Raw genomic sequence first — 15,395 nt, forward strand, 5'->3', positions numbered from 1 at the left:
GCGTTCGTACTCGTCCACGCACGGCATAGCATGGCCAACCTCCAGCCCAGCCCAGCCAACCAAGCAACTCCTCTGTGTCGGATAAACGCAGGCTAATGAGTACAGGAAAATCGACTATCGGTACGCTTGCGAGTCGAGTAGTCAGCATGGTACAGTCCATCCCAGCAAACTCTTGTTTTCCTTCGGTGAAAATCACCATTGAGCTATGACGAGTCGATAGGACTGAATAAATGTTAGGTGAAAAATGGAACAAGGAAATTCTGTAGTAATTAAACGACTGTGTGTGGAAATTTAACGTACAGAATACTGTTGCAGAGGCGAAGAGTGCGAAGAAATTATCTCGTTTCAGATAAAATCGACAGGGAGCGTCGAATAAGAAATAATTCAATAACGATATACTTAATTGATCGAGCTTTGGCAATAGCGATATATTTTGAATAAATTTATTGCTGCGAGCGAAGCATCGTAATTTTTGTCTTTCTCTATACTTTATATATATATATATATATAAAAAATGGAAAAAAGTGTGGAACTTGTTCGCGCATTCTCGTTAGGCGCAATAAATTAACAATATCACACGCTTGCACTCGGTGGTAATTAATTTAATCGGTATAATAACGACTTTTGCAGTGCTCGCAAGTTACATTATCCCTTGGATAGAGGTGTAGGGTGGTTGTGTAGCTGGCTGGATGGTACATACTACGCGAGGCGACCAATATAATTATTCCTATACGGTAAGTGTCAATAAAGGAGAGCTGCTCTTGTAATGGAGGTGACGCAAGTGAAGAACGTGCTTCGATCCAAGCGTTCGTTTAACTTTTGCTCGCATCAGGATCCTCCGGATAAAGCGAGATTCGCTACCAGAATAAAGAGAATTGCGATTGCATGCAGCAGCAGTCGATCACTCGAATGTAGATTAACATGGATCGTCACGACATTCGTATATATATATATACACTCCTATATCATTCTTATTTCCACACACAGCTGTAATTTATGTTTTCTTTTATCCTACATTTCATTTGTATAATCACGATAAACCTGCACGTTTCTCTTTCTCTCGCTTTTCCTCCGAGCTGCACGAACATTTCTAAATTGCTCGTGCGTGCGTTTTCAGGTCGTTACAAATTTCCTACGATTCGGTATATTAGTGTACTATATGTATGGATACAGGGGACAATTTTGTTATTGCAACTTTAAAATACATAGACAGTTTGTGTATATATATATATATATATATATAACGAAGGTCACATTTAATCATCCGGCAGTTATGGTCGCTCGACGGCGCGCCGGTAGACGAGAAAGAGATGTTTCGAATTAATTACGGGCTTCCATTTCCGCTCTAAACTAAAGCTTCGGACGCTAGCGCGCGTTTACGATGCATAAATTTGCGCTCGCTGAACCTTTCGGCACTTGGCCGTAACTCATTTTTACGACACTCTCTCCTCTTATCTTTCCAGAACGCGCCGCGATTAGATCTGGTATTATTGAGAGGAGAAACGCTAATGCGATCCGTGCTCCAGCGACCCATCGAAAACCAAGATTTACGGACTAATCTATATTTTCCCGAACAACGCCTTCTTATATTCCACTATTTCAAATCTATTTACACCTTTGCCATTTAGCCTTCTAACCTGATTTATTGGATACTCAAATTCTTCTTTAGAAAAATTATACGAGACAAATTCTCTTATTGTTGCATATATATAATATTATTCTGTGATAATAAATAACTATTAACAGCAATAATTGTCAATTTATTCTTTTGCAAACAACATTCGATATATATCTCCAAAAGAGAACAAAAATGATATATATATATATATCCTACACAATACAATAAATATCACAAGGATTGCCAATCTACCACCTAATATATACATCCTACCTACATAATACATTCTGTAAAAAGGACGATTCGCAAAGCGTCGTGTTCTCGGTAACTCGACGAGGTTACGTCAGTCAGGATACTCGTGACGTCACGTGACGCGGTGGAGCGTAATTTCACGTGGATCGTAGGTGGCTGCGCGACGCGAGTCGAGTCGAAGGGAAAGCGGGATCAAAGCGATCAAGTACGGAGCGGAGAGGAAAGGATATATATATATCTCTCTCTCTCTCTCTCTCTTTCAAGAGAGAGAGAGAGAGAGAGAGAGAGAGAGAGAGCGCGCGCGCGCGCATTGGTCCCATTCGGATAATAACCTGCACGGACGATTTGACTGAAATGGCAGAATCGAATTTTACGCTCGATATGCTGATTTCTCGAGTTACGTTCGATCTCCGAGCACGATACTGCGCCAGAGCGCTGAATCGGCTCGCTCGCTGTGCGGTTGAGCGGCCGAGCAGCTTTTCTCAGGGGAATCGACATTTGTGCCAGTAATTATTCTCGTGCCAGTGCGGCAGGGTTGCTCGAGGGCGTAGCGTAGCGCGGTGAGATCACGCGAATATCGCGTATCTCCAGCGCGCGGCGCGCGCGAGAGAGCAACGTCGCGAGGTCACGTCGATAAATAGAAAAGCGAGCGAGTCAAAAGATTGGCTAATAACAGTCATTTAGCTCGCTGAACGCCAGCAACTATGTTTCTTATTGCGATCGGACAAATGTTCATTAAAGGAACTCTCGCGGTTGACCGAGAGAGTATAAGAATCTCCAGAGGCCCCAGCAGCTTCGCTCGTCAATTTCTTTCATCCCTCTCTGCGCCAACCGTAAAATCTTCCACGCGCACAACCTATACTATAATTAGCCAAGCGTCGATGTATTATTCGGCTGTCAATAAATTATTTACTTCAATGCTCCTGTCCGTTCCTTATCTCCAAGGATGTTTCATTTAAAATATGGCAAATTCTATTGCGCTTCGCATTGCTCCAACCATTTCTCTCTCTCTCTCTCTCTCCCTTATCTTGCTTTATCACTCTTGTTGGTGCGTGGGAGTAGCTGCCTCGTATAATTATACATTTGTCAATGCGTCGTTTAACCTCTGATGTATGTTCGTGGTGGTCAGAATCGATTGGAGAACAATAAAAATTGTTGGTATATATATATATATATATATGTAAAAAGCTTTTAAATTTATCGATAATGATTTTAGTCTTATTAAGTTTTTTCGCGAGAAATTTGTTGCAATTTCTTCTTTTTCTCTATATAGATTTATAGAAATACCTAATTGCGTTTTGATGTCAATACTTTTCTTAAAAAAATAAAGTGTATTTTTGCGAGTATCATATTGAACAATTTCAATTAATTTCCCATCTCCCTCGCGTTATTTTCATAAAATATCTGCTTTTCTTCCTTATTTGTCTCTGCATAATTCGCGCTTCAGCTTTATTATCCGTAATTACGATTCTTCCAGATTCCGTATTGATTTTCTTTGACGGCGTTACGTCCCGTTAAGAATCTCTACTTTTTACCAGCGAAGAATCTTCGCCGGAGATTTCGGTTAATTTACTATGGCGGCTGCTGATTGGCACTTAATTATCGCTGATCGTTCGGTAAAGCGAGCGGGGTCGTTTCATAAAGGCGGTTTTGTCGATTTGCCACGAAATTCCGCAAGATCCGGAGTTCCACTAGTGGCTGTCGGGCTGACGAATCGGCGAATTCCACGCGGTATTGTTGCGCGCGGCACGCACGCATCTAACGGCATTTACAGATTCTTCCGGAGCTCCGAGCGTCGATGGATTCCCGTAAAAGGCAAATTTTCGCATACGCCCGTGCCCTTTTCCTTCCGTACAACCAGAAAATCTTCTTGGGATGCACGAAAAATTGTATTCCACTATGTACCGGGTGGCAGATTAACGCAGTACTCGAACCTATAAATTAGTATAACAATAGAATAAATAATTCAAAGAAGAAATAACTTTTCATACACCATTTTTAGAAAATTCTTTACTGAACGAATTATTGATATAATTAACAATTGATTACTTCGAGATTTACACTGATCAAATAACGAGCATTTTATCAAAATCTAACCAATAGGAGAGGATCACTAAACTCTACCAATAAATAAGCATTGCGAATTGAACAATTTTATCATCAACCAATTTCAAATTTGAACACGATATATATTTTAATTTATAAATTTAACTATATATAGTTAACCATCCACTCGGTGCAATTACGCGCAAAAAACCAGTTGCAAAATCTCCCGAATACGATAATATCAATTAATGGCGAGAGTCGAAAGATTTCTGCTCGGTGGAATCTTTCCTTTTACGTCGACGCGAAGGAAAATGCGCGATTTTGCTTTCCGGCGTGATCCGCGGCACCTCCCGTATGATTGCATTTATATAATAATATAGATTTATGGGAACGTTGGGATACCGAGCGGTTGAATAATGTATGGGCATCCGTCTCCCGAGGGCGCGGCTCGCGCGAAAAACCATCGAGGAGGAAGAATAAGACGAAGAGGAAGAGGAAGAGGGGGAGGTTGCAGTAGAAGACGAAGACGAAGAAGAAGAAGGAAACGTGAATTTTTTCACGAGGTAGAAATTCCGGCTATAGACCGATGCAATTCAAATGCAATTCGTGAGTTGCAGCAAAGTGATTTGGACCAACAGTACCTGTGCACCCGTATCTTTTTCACGACTCGTTATCCCTTTAAATCACTCTGCTGAATCTCGAGGAAGTCGAGAGAAAAGGGAGCTCCGTGTTCTCCTTGTTGGGTAGTTGCAGTTAGGACTTTATGAAAAATCGCTGCCTTACATCTCATCGGTTCTGTAGGCTTAGCGTATATATACAGTGTATATATATATATATATAGCAGTGCAAAATATCTGCAACCGAGCGCGGAAGCCGATGAACTTTGCACGATTCGCCGCGAGCCTCCATGATCATGCTCAATATTGATATAATTCCCAAAGATTAATATAACAAGATCTTTTGTTTCGGTATAACGACTCCGACTTCTCCCTCTTCATCTACGATAACCAGCGGAAAGAGGAGAATTTGATTCATTAAATTGAGATTTGCCTCTGCAGCTCGCTGCATGCACTCCGCGAGCTAATAAAGCGAGGAACATTGTTTCGCCCTCGCTTTTACAGATGAATCGATGATGCTGAGACTTCCTCGTGACTTTGTCGAGCTGTATTTACTCCGTGGGACGATTTATCCACGCCTCGACGCGAGATAGGAACACGTCCCGTTATGAAGAGGATATTACGTCCATTGCTGTATACCCGAGGCGTCGATTAACCGATTAGACTCTCGATTAATATCGATGAGCTCTGCTCTGCTACTATCGACGGTACGTTTCACTCGTCCAGTCGGTAGCGAAAAGTGTAATCTGCCTCGCGTCGTTTATCAAGCGAGGCCTAAACGTGTGTTTTAATACGGGAAGCTTTTGATTTTCTGTATTGTTTTTAAGGTAGTCGATGTTGAGTCATGGTTTTAATAAGTGAATTCAGTCTCTTCTGATAAAACTCTAAAAGGTTTTTCAGATTGCAATATATCGATTAATGCAAAATTTCTGGACAGAGTACAGTGGGTATTTTTTTTGTTTTTTTGGATTAGAGAGAGACAATAAATTTATTAATAAGATAAATGAAAAAGAAACGAGATATAGTGACGTAGAAAGACGTTGATCCTCCTCTTAATACTTTGACTTGTCGAATCAATATATATATAGTTATGAAACTGAAATCTATCTGACGTCGTTTATCGAAAAAAGCCTAAGGACACATTTCAACATAGAAACCTTTCGATTTTCAATACTGCAATGTTCTTATTCCCGATAAAACACAGCTGTAATAATTGAATTAAATCTCTGCTACCACAACGATAAGAGGTTTCCATGTGTGCAATCTTGATCAATGCAAAATCTCTAAAGCAAAGTACAATAGCTAAAGAGTAATTCTCGAGATTAAAGCGAGGCAACAAATTGATCAATTAGACCAATAAAAGTGGAAAGCGATACTATCGATACGTTTCACTCCTTGAATCTGCAGTTATAAAAATAAAATTTATTCGACGTTGCTTATAAAAAAAAACATCAATACACATTTCAATATTGTATTATTTCTATTAGCCACGAGACACACAGTTGTATATATATATAAATAATCGAACAAAACCTGTACTATTACAAGAATAAAAATTCAGTAAGTGTTCAATCTCGAGTAATGCAATATCTCTAGGCAAAGCACAATAGATATAGAGTAATTTTCAAGATTAAAGCGAGGCAATAAATTGATCAATTAGAGCGATGAAAGTGGAACGCGACAGTGACATAGGAAGGCGTTCCGGAGTGCGTATTGAGATTTATCGCTTTTATCGCAAGATCATCGTTACGAAAATAATGTGTGTCGCTCAGTGGATAGAAAAGGTATGCTTGGAATGTGGTAGTTGGTAGTTGTAGCTGCGTCTGAAGTACGCGTGGCGTTAAGATAGGTCAGTCAGCCGGACGTAGATCAACGTGGATGGCTACTTTATATATCTATATATGTACACGCATATAACACACTTTCTCCTATCCCCTTTAAATCCTTAATTTTAATTCTCGCAGATAAATTGAAATCAATGAAGAGTGGAGCTGTTGGCCAGGCATTTTCAAAGCTGATCGTCTCGTTATTTCACTCTCCTATATATATATATATATATGTAATAGTTAAGCGTGTCCTGAAAGTGACGATACCCTAATCATTCTACAGGATCATCAATCAGGATAATCGTTATCGATATAGGTATATCGTACTAGTAATTAATTCGTCGCCTGCTAAGAGAGGCTATACATAATATCGATGAATATATATAGTATGCTTAATCCTGAAATTTCCTCGTGTTTCGACGCTTCTGCTCGAGAGGAGTGCGGATGGTTATATATATAAGAATCATAATCAGAAAGACATTGTAATTACAGATTAATCATTTTGCGCGAGGTACCCATAGCGTGATTATCTTTATCGATACATATCAAAGAAGTCGTCCGTTGGGCTTTTTACTCGTGCAGCCTCACGAAGACGAATGGCTGCTTCTCAAACGGCAGTTTTAGCAGTTCTTTTTTTCAGCCGTCTTACCGGTTGCGGATCGCGCCAGCTGCAACATTGTAATTACCGAAGAATCATTCTGCACGAATCGGTCGGCGTAATCGCGGTAATCGTCCAACACTGAACTTCAGCAGCTACTGTGTACTCGCTCGAGTCACGTGATGCCTCGAGAAAGGGAGAGTGAGAGAGAGAGAGAGAGAGAGAGAGTAACTCGATAAGAGGGAAGACGCGTATGTCGAAGGGATCAGGACGTGCGGATTTTCTGAAGGATCCCGTCAACTTCGACGTAGGAAAGATTCAAACTTGAAGAAACGTCTCAAAGACAAGAAAAAGAGAGCCTGAATAGGAGGACGACACGTATGTTAAAGAAGTTGAAAACGTATTGATTATTTCTGGAACCCCGTCGACATCCGTTGAGCGACCGAACCTGAAGAATTCTCACGAATTCGGCAGTTACCGTATTCTCGCTAAAGTCACGTGACATCTGAAACGAGAATTAGAGAGAGAGAGAGAGAGAGAGAATCTGAATATTCGGAGGACGCGAATGTCGAAGGAGATGAAAACGTATGGATTTTCCGCGGGATCCCGTCGACGTCGACATTAGCCAGGCAGGGTTGAACCCGAGGAACCTCGACGGGTCTTCGACCCGGTGCTAGGCACCACGGACTCTGGCGTGCAGCCACTTTGCCACGACACAACCATAAACATCTTTGAATGGAGACCACCCACCAGTTCATGTATACTTCTCGGAACTGCTCTCCCTCTCGCGCCTTTCAAAACAACCCGCCGAGCTATTCTTCCCCAGCTTTCTTCTTAATATGCACCTACACGGAAACACACCAATAACACACGCAGCTTCGGTATAAGCGTTGAACGACGAAAATTCATTACCGCGATGGAATTCCATCGGGGATCTCTATCGCGTTAACGAGGGCGTCGCGCAAATACACGAGTGAAGCGAAGCGAAGTGAAGCAAACATCGCGAGCCGCTCGATTTCACGCTCATTGTCAGTCGTAAAACGCGCGCGGCCCTAACCGAGATGGAACCGAACCGGAAACTGCATCGACGGAGAGGAAAATATATAAGTGTGGAGCGAGAAGCTTTTTTCTTGGATCGTTATAAACTTGATATGTAATAGGGGACGTTTTTGTGTTTTTCTTCCATTTTTTTCTCTTCTTTTTAATATATATATATATATATAGACAGAGAGGTGTATCGCGTTGGAGAGAGCGGAGGGCCAGGATGAATATCGTCGTAAAAACGAAAAAAGAATTAAGGAGGCTATAGAGGCGCTTGCGGTAATCGCAGCACGGTGAGTTCCGAGTGGATTCCTTCGGCGAACGAGCGAGAGAGCGATTTTGCGCGATTTTACAAGTGGTACACGCGGGCTTCGAGGAAAAACAAAGCTTCGTGCGTCTCGTCTCGATTTCTCGTGGTCCGTCGATGTGTCACGGACCCTTTACTCGAGTTCTCTCGGAAAGGGGCTGCGAGGGGGTCAGGGTGGGAAAGAAAAGGGGGAAAATAAAAAAGAGAGAGAAAGAGAGAAGTTGATGGCTCGTAAAGCACGCCTGAACCGGAAAACCGTAATTTGGAACGATTAAATTTATGTAATTTCGACGCACACCAGCTGATTTACTATGTACTGCTCTCGTAATACGTATACTTGTGCAACGTTGCACCGCCGCCTGCTGCAATTGGCAATTGAAGAAAATGGGCAATTTCAATTAGCTCGAATACACAGTTGCGCGAAAACAAAGTTTTCTGCTATTCTTCTTTCTATTCCATTGCAGGAAACTAGACGCAGTTAATTTTCTGTCATCTCGGCGCAGTTTGCACTTCCCGGTCGCAAGGCGGCTTCCCAGCAAAGTACCGCGTAACGGTCGACGTATGCACAATTTCTTGTACGCCAGTGCAATAAATCCTGCCTGATAGTGTATAAATATCAAGCGTGCGCACTCGACGGCCCGACTCGGCCGCTCTCGCCTCGCGCCGAGCCACTGAAACTCCTCCAACAGACTCAAACTCCCCTGTCGCGACCCTCTGTGTCGCTCGCTCTGTCCCTCTAGCTGCGCTCCGACGCGCAGCCCTTGCCAAGAAACGCATTGCGATAAGTGCTTTGCGTATAGAAAATTTTGAATTACCGATAAGAGCATATTTCCGAATATGTGCACTAATTTTCTTTTATCCGTAATATAATAATAATAATGTAATGAGAAAGAAAATCTCAATTGTACGAACAGAATTCTCAAACTAGTGTAAAGCAACCTTTGGCAGAGAAAGCATTGCGATACGATGCGGTAAATACTACACCTATATATATATATACTGAAGTATAGAAAAACGTAAATTATAAATAAAAGCAATACATCCGAATATTGATTGATTCTACTTCACGCGTACAGCATAATAACAATGCAATAAGCGAGAAGAAGAAAATCAATTGTGCAGACCGAAGGAGTTTGCGGTCAAAGGGATGCTGTTGAACGTATATATATATAGATAGGTACTGGGCATAGCGGGCAAAGATATGCAGGATTTCATCAGTGAAAATGTAATAAAGGCTGCATGAGGAACGGTACGGTGGTTGCTCGAGCGTTCTCCGATAATGCATATGGGGTCCGGCGAGCTGCTAAGAGAGCTTAGGAAGTTTGTACGAAGCGCGCACTGGTAATAATAAAGTGGTAGTGGTTGCAGCACGTCACGGTCCAACAGGCCGACCAACCGGCCGTGCGGCTAGCCAGCTACTCAGCTACTGGTCTCTGTGGTCTCCCATCTCCGCCCACCTACAAAACTCTCCCTCTCTCTCTCTCACACAGAAACACTAGCTTCTTCCACACCACGTGCATACTTTTGCGCATACGGCAAAGTCGAAGGAACAACGAGGAAAGAGAAGCAATTTCGAGATATCCGAGGAAATTCGCCTGTGAGAAACGTAAACATGCAGCTTCAACTTCGATTAAGAATAAACAGTAAAGATAGAAATCATTTGACAAAAGAACGTTTATAAATCCTCGAGAAGGCAATCTTATTGAAGTGGGAGGAGGGTGGTAGTACTTTTATTTTTTGCAATTTCCCAAGAGATTCTTATAGCTGGCCTCGGGCTACGGAGGTAGTGGCGCGGAGATTCCGCGGATGATCCACGCGGAGGACCGATTAATCACGCACCGGCACTCTTGCGTCTTCTCTCTTTCTTACTCTTTTCCAGGTAGATATATATATATATATATATGTGTGTGTGCCAAACACTTACACACAGTTGTAAACCAATTACAAATTACACGCACCGATACAAAAATAGACTACCACTCGATAAATGAGGGGAAGGTGCGGCGAGTATACGGGTAATGTCGCGCGTTAAATAAATAATTAAAGCTTTGAAATATAGTATTCTCATCTTTTCACAGCTTTGGAATTATTAGCGCAACTCGGCCGTTGATTAATGGCAGCTCGCTATTGACTCTTGTGCACCTCGATGAAATAATAAATTGGAAAAATGAGAAACGCATCTATCATTGCATCCGGTATCGTGTTGGTCCCATCATCGTTTTCACTCCTATGTATATATACATATATATATATACTATGCCCGAAAGCATATACATATTTATCAGATTACTATTCGCATTACATGCAAATTGCAATGCTGGAAGAGACCGGCAGCTCGTCGTTGTCTGTGGCCTCCGCGTCCTATTGTCTGCCTACGTCCCATCCTTACCCCCTTCCCTTAACTTTCCATTCTCTTTTACACACCGTCCGCATACTATACATCTTTACACCGATTCTCTCTTTTTCTTTCTTTTTGACGATAATAAATATTGTATACTGCGTGCGAGATGAGATGTATAAAAATTAACGTGTCACGTGGTCCCGTATCTATCAGGAATAACATTTTATTGAGTAGAACGTGAAACGAAGAAACGTGTGCAAGGTACATACTTAAGGTGAGAAAAAATAATTGAAACAAATGATTTCTCTTTTCTCAGTGTATTCTTGATTCTGGAATGTTTGAGGTATATCGACGCTTAACGCGAGATATAAAAACTGTTCTATATGAATTATTTACAATGACACTATTATTAGTTAGCCGAGCGAGTAAACCAAAAAAAAAAGTAGCAGTTCACGTGGTCCCTATTCAGACACAAGCAATATTAACTCGAGTAGAACATGAAACATGTAAGGTACATATACTCTCGTTTCTCGAGCGTTTGAGCTATCGACGGTTAATGCGAGGCATAAAAGCTATTCTATTTGCATTATTTACAAGAACACTAATACAGCTCTACCGAGAAAGTTGCATGGCTCTAGATATTAATCATCCCTCGAGGACGATTCCGACACTCGCAGCAGAGATAACCGGTAATTTTCTGCATGATAATCGGGAACGTCCTTAGCACGGCTAATTGCCAGATATACGCAAGTTGCCACGGCGAGGATCGATAACGGCAATCGTAAAAGTCGCTTTCCATTTGTGGCCGGCCAGCGAATAACTCGCCTCGTTCCCGGTCCCTTGGGAAACCACTGTCAAGGACGCGTACTCTCACCGAACCATGTAATTAATTAGTGGCGAAGGGCGGTTACGACGCTGCTGCCTCGTAATTTGCCAGATCGCGTTTATAGTGCGTCGAGACACACGCGTAACAAAGAATTCCATGCGCCCCTCTCGACAATACCATTCTGCAAAAATGGCGGATCAATTTGTCAGATCGGGCAGGGTCGACCTTGTTTAGATATGCAGCAGTATAACTTGTTTGTAAGCTTAATAAGGTGATCGGTATAGCTATATATACTTTGTATAGCGTGCTCGAAGAGACTTCAAAAATGTAGAGAGAGAGTGAGTAACCTGGCATTGGACTTATTTTGCTTAATTCCACTGGTTCAGCAGCTTCGAACAACCAGCAGGCTTATTATAGATCGCGCGGCAATGGTGAAGATGACGTTGCGCACCTCAAGGCGTTACCAGCTGGACCATGCTAATTTAACCCCTCGCGAACCCTCGCTATCTTTCTTCGCCAGGCTGCAGAAAAATTATCACTCCATCTTTCGCCATAATCGGCCGAGAGAACCCCCCCCCCCCCCCCCCCCCACTCTCCTTTACCTTCTTCTTTCCGTCCACTCAACACGGGATCTCACGGATCAATAAATTATTCATACTCGCCGTGTGTTACTAATTTTCTTAAATCTGATAGAGCGACCAGGATCTCGGAGGATGATCATACGAGGAGATTATATAGTCTGGTTTTTAATGCAAATGGACAGATATTTTTCACAGTGATGCTTATGACGAGCAAAAGTATGGAATCGGCCAGAGTGATCGAGAGCTACGTTAATCCCGTGAAGCAGGTCGAAACTGGTTTGACCATGTGGATTAAATATCGACGGGCATGGGAGAGATCAGCTGTAAAAGATCAATGGAAAAACACATGGTTATGAATTTGATTGGAGAAGAGAGAATACTTACGACGAACGAGCTAGAGGTAGAGGGTGCCGACACGCCGAGGTGGTACCACAGTGACGGCTAAACGTGGTCCACACTTTGCGGATGGTAGCGGTGCAGCCGTGGCTGGTGGCGGCGTTTCCGGTCTCGTGCAACCGAGGCCACTTCCGGCCCGAAGTTCCCAGACTAAATTGGTGAGCGAGCGTGGTCTACTTAAACGGCGCGATCTGCGAGAATCGCGACGAGATTATTAGGATAACAAGCGTTATGTAATATTACAATTAACGCGATAGGAAAATAGACTGTACTACCTCTTCTCAGGCAGCTTAGCACCGGCGCCAGAATCACCGGAAGTGCGGCCCCCGGAATGACTGGAGTCCAAAGTACCATCGAGTTCCATAGCCTGCTGAAGATTCGTCAAACTCTTGTATCTGATGTTGAAGAGCGGCGAACCACCTTTGTAAGTTGGCGGGGCCTCCTTCAAGGGCGAGGCGCTCTTCTGCCTGAGGAGGGGCCGGCCCCGCTGGGTACCACTGTTCTTAACGTACAATTTAGCCAACGGCGGCTTATCAATTTTCAGGGCCGGTGTTGTTTCCTTGACCGCGCGTCTCGTTCTCTTCTCCGCCTGTATCTTCTTGGTCGGTATGGTCTCGATGGGCGGTGGTTCCGGTCTGTCGTCCAGCAGGGGGGATGCAATGGTCACCGTGACCGGGGTCAACGGTGGGCTTGCCGACTGAGCCTGTGAAAGCAAGGAAGAAACTCTTTAATGAAGCATCTCTGTGCTGAAAAAGAATTCTACTCGCCCGAAGAATAAGAGAGACCTGAGTTCCGGTTAGCTGAGAGAGTCCAGGAGCCTCGTAGGGGGACCTGGCGCTCCTGGGCAACGGTGCGAATCCTCGAACGTAATCGTAGATCTGATCGATCTCGTCGTACTCTTCCGTGTATGCCGATGGAGGGACACGATTCTCGTCCCGGTAGGCCTGATGATGGTTGCTACCATGGTGATAGTGATGACGATGATGATGATGATGGGACGTCGCTCCGTTCCGATGGTATCCACAGGTGGGTGGAGGTACCGGTACCGCGCTCTGGTCGGAGCTGGCCGAGGACCTCCTGAGGAATCCCGCGGCCCCGGCGCTTCTGCTGTGACGCGTCGAGGATGCTTTACTCTCGCCCAACCTGCCGTCCAGGACATGTGCCCTGTCCGCCACGTCGGCCACGAGACGCGAGGCTCGTTCAACGAGCCTCGTGAACTCCGGCATCGACTGCAGTGACTCCTCGTTCCTGGCCTTAACGAGTTTCAGAGGTGCGGCTAGGGGTAACGCGACGACTGGTCCCTCCCGCTGCAGAGGCAGGGCGAACACGTGCTCCTCCTCGAAGGTCGAGAGTAATCTGAGTTCCGGTACAAATTGCGAGGAGGACTTTAGTCCCCTCGGCGGCTGTCCGTGGACCAATCTAACGGTCAACGGCAGCCGTTTGCTGAGCAAGGCCTTCGCCGTGTGGACCCCACTGATGTTGTCCTCGCGAGCCAGGGCGCTGAAGCGTCCCCGTTGCTCCATCGAGAGGAGGACGCTCTCGCCACGAGAGTCCACGCAACGCAGGAAGCGCCCTCGTCCTGGCAGGGAGACCTCCCCGGCTGGCACTATCGTCTCTCCGGAGGCCAGAGTTCTGCTACCTTCCGGTACCACGATCCCCGACTCATCGTCGACCTTGCACGAGATGCCCCTGAGCGACTCGCGCACCAGGGCTCCCTCGTCGGGGCATCTTCGGGAGAGTTCGCCAACGGACTCGATGCCCCTCACCGCTCGACCCTCCTCGCTCAAAATCTCGAAATAGCCACCGTACGAATCCGGAATGGCCAATCGTGCTCCAATTCCGACCACTCGACGTCCCTCCTTGATCTTCACGGCTTGGGCCACGATTTTGCGTCTACGTCCGGCTGATATCAGCAAGGCCGTGCTTTGGAGACCCGGTGCTGGTAGCGTTGGTACCCCCAGCCCTCCGTACTGGCCCTTCGTGATCTTGATCACCGCTGGTAACCGGTGCTTCGTCACGAACTCCCGCAGGTAGGTTGGTTCCTCGGCCCAACGGGCCGCGGCGACCACGATCTGCCCGTCCGTTGCGGCCATAGCGGCCTACCCTTATCCTTTCTTATTCAGTGCCCTGACGACTCCTCTTGCTACCAGTGTCGTCCAAAGATCCATCTGCAAGCACGAAGAAGTAACAGAATTTGAATAATCGTCGCTGAATACATGAATAATGGAGAAAACAATTAAAAGGATGACTGTTGACATATATATATATATATATATATAAATGAAAGAATCGAGCGAAGAAGACTTCCGTTGAACGGCTTCTATCCGCCGCAGCGCGGCGGACCTCCCTGGAAGCGTGCCATTATAAAATCATTACGTTCAAATCCGAGAATTAATCGCTTTTCCTGTTCGGTAGGGCATATTTTCCAGCGAACGACCTCTCGATAAAACTCATCGGGCTTATTATAGCTTGGCAGGGAACGGCAAGGTGGATGATTAAAGCTTGTCGATTAGAGCGCGTTTTGTCGGAAGTTCCGCTACCGCGTGGAGGCTCATGCAAATATATGGATCGAGCCAAGTGGATGCGAGGACAATGGCGGTGGAAAAAACTGATTCGTCAGGTTCTCCCGAGGAGGGGGAGCAGGAAGTGCATGGGAGGAGGAGGTGTAAAAGGTGAAGAAACGAAGGCGTTGCGAAGCATCAGCCAGTATGCTCCGTGCATGCGAGTCTCGAGATGACTCGCGCGCGGACAGTCACGGATAAGAACGAGGTGACCACCAATGACCCGGGGCTTCGTGACAGGCGCGCCTCTAGGAAGTCGTACATGCACACAAACACACGCGTGATTCAAACGCGCGCTCCGAATACACGAGAGAGCCTACGTCCTATCTTAAAAGTAGCTCCACTTCTCTCTCTTATAATTACGCAAACCAATCACTCGAGCTAA

The 15,395-nt window shown here is 44.8% G+C and overlaps 1 protein-coding gene across 4 annotated transcripts in view; it reads right to left on the reverse strand.

Annotated features, from left to right (window-relative positions):
* Positions 1–15,395, reverse strand: part of sano (serrano) — an 80,323-nt gene that overhangs the window by 5,967 nt on the left and 58,961 nt on the right. For 3 of the 4 annotated variants that reach the window (XM_066730215.1, XM_066730198.1, XM_066730207.1), the window contains exons 3-5: positions 13,235–14,617; positions 12,725–13,152; positions 12,438–12,640 (exon numbers count right to left, since the gene is read on the reverse strand). In XM_066730215.1, coding sequence (XP_066586312.1) covers positions 12,448–12,640; positions 12,725–13,152; positions 13,235–14,542 — 1,929 coding nt within the window. In that variant the 5' untranslated portion in view covers positions 14,543–14,617 and the 3' untranslated portion in view covers positions 12,438–12,447. Of the gene's footprint in view, positions 1–12,330; positions 12,375–12,437; positions 12,641–12,724; positions 13,153–13,234; positions 14,618–15,395 lie in introns of those variants that run through there. The other variant, XM_066730224.1, reaches the window with a different exon arrangement.

Source organism: Prorops nasuta, unplaced genomic scaffold (genome assembly GCF_024137725.1).
Source record: "Prorops nasuta isolate Cenicafe-Biocafe unplaced genomic scaffold, Cenicafe_Pnas_1.2 PNAS00002, whole genome shotgun sequence".
NCBI classification, from domain to species: Eukaryota; Metazoa; Arthropoda; class Insecta; order Hymenoptera; family Bethylidae; genus Prorops; species Prorops nasuta.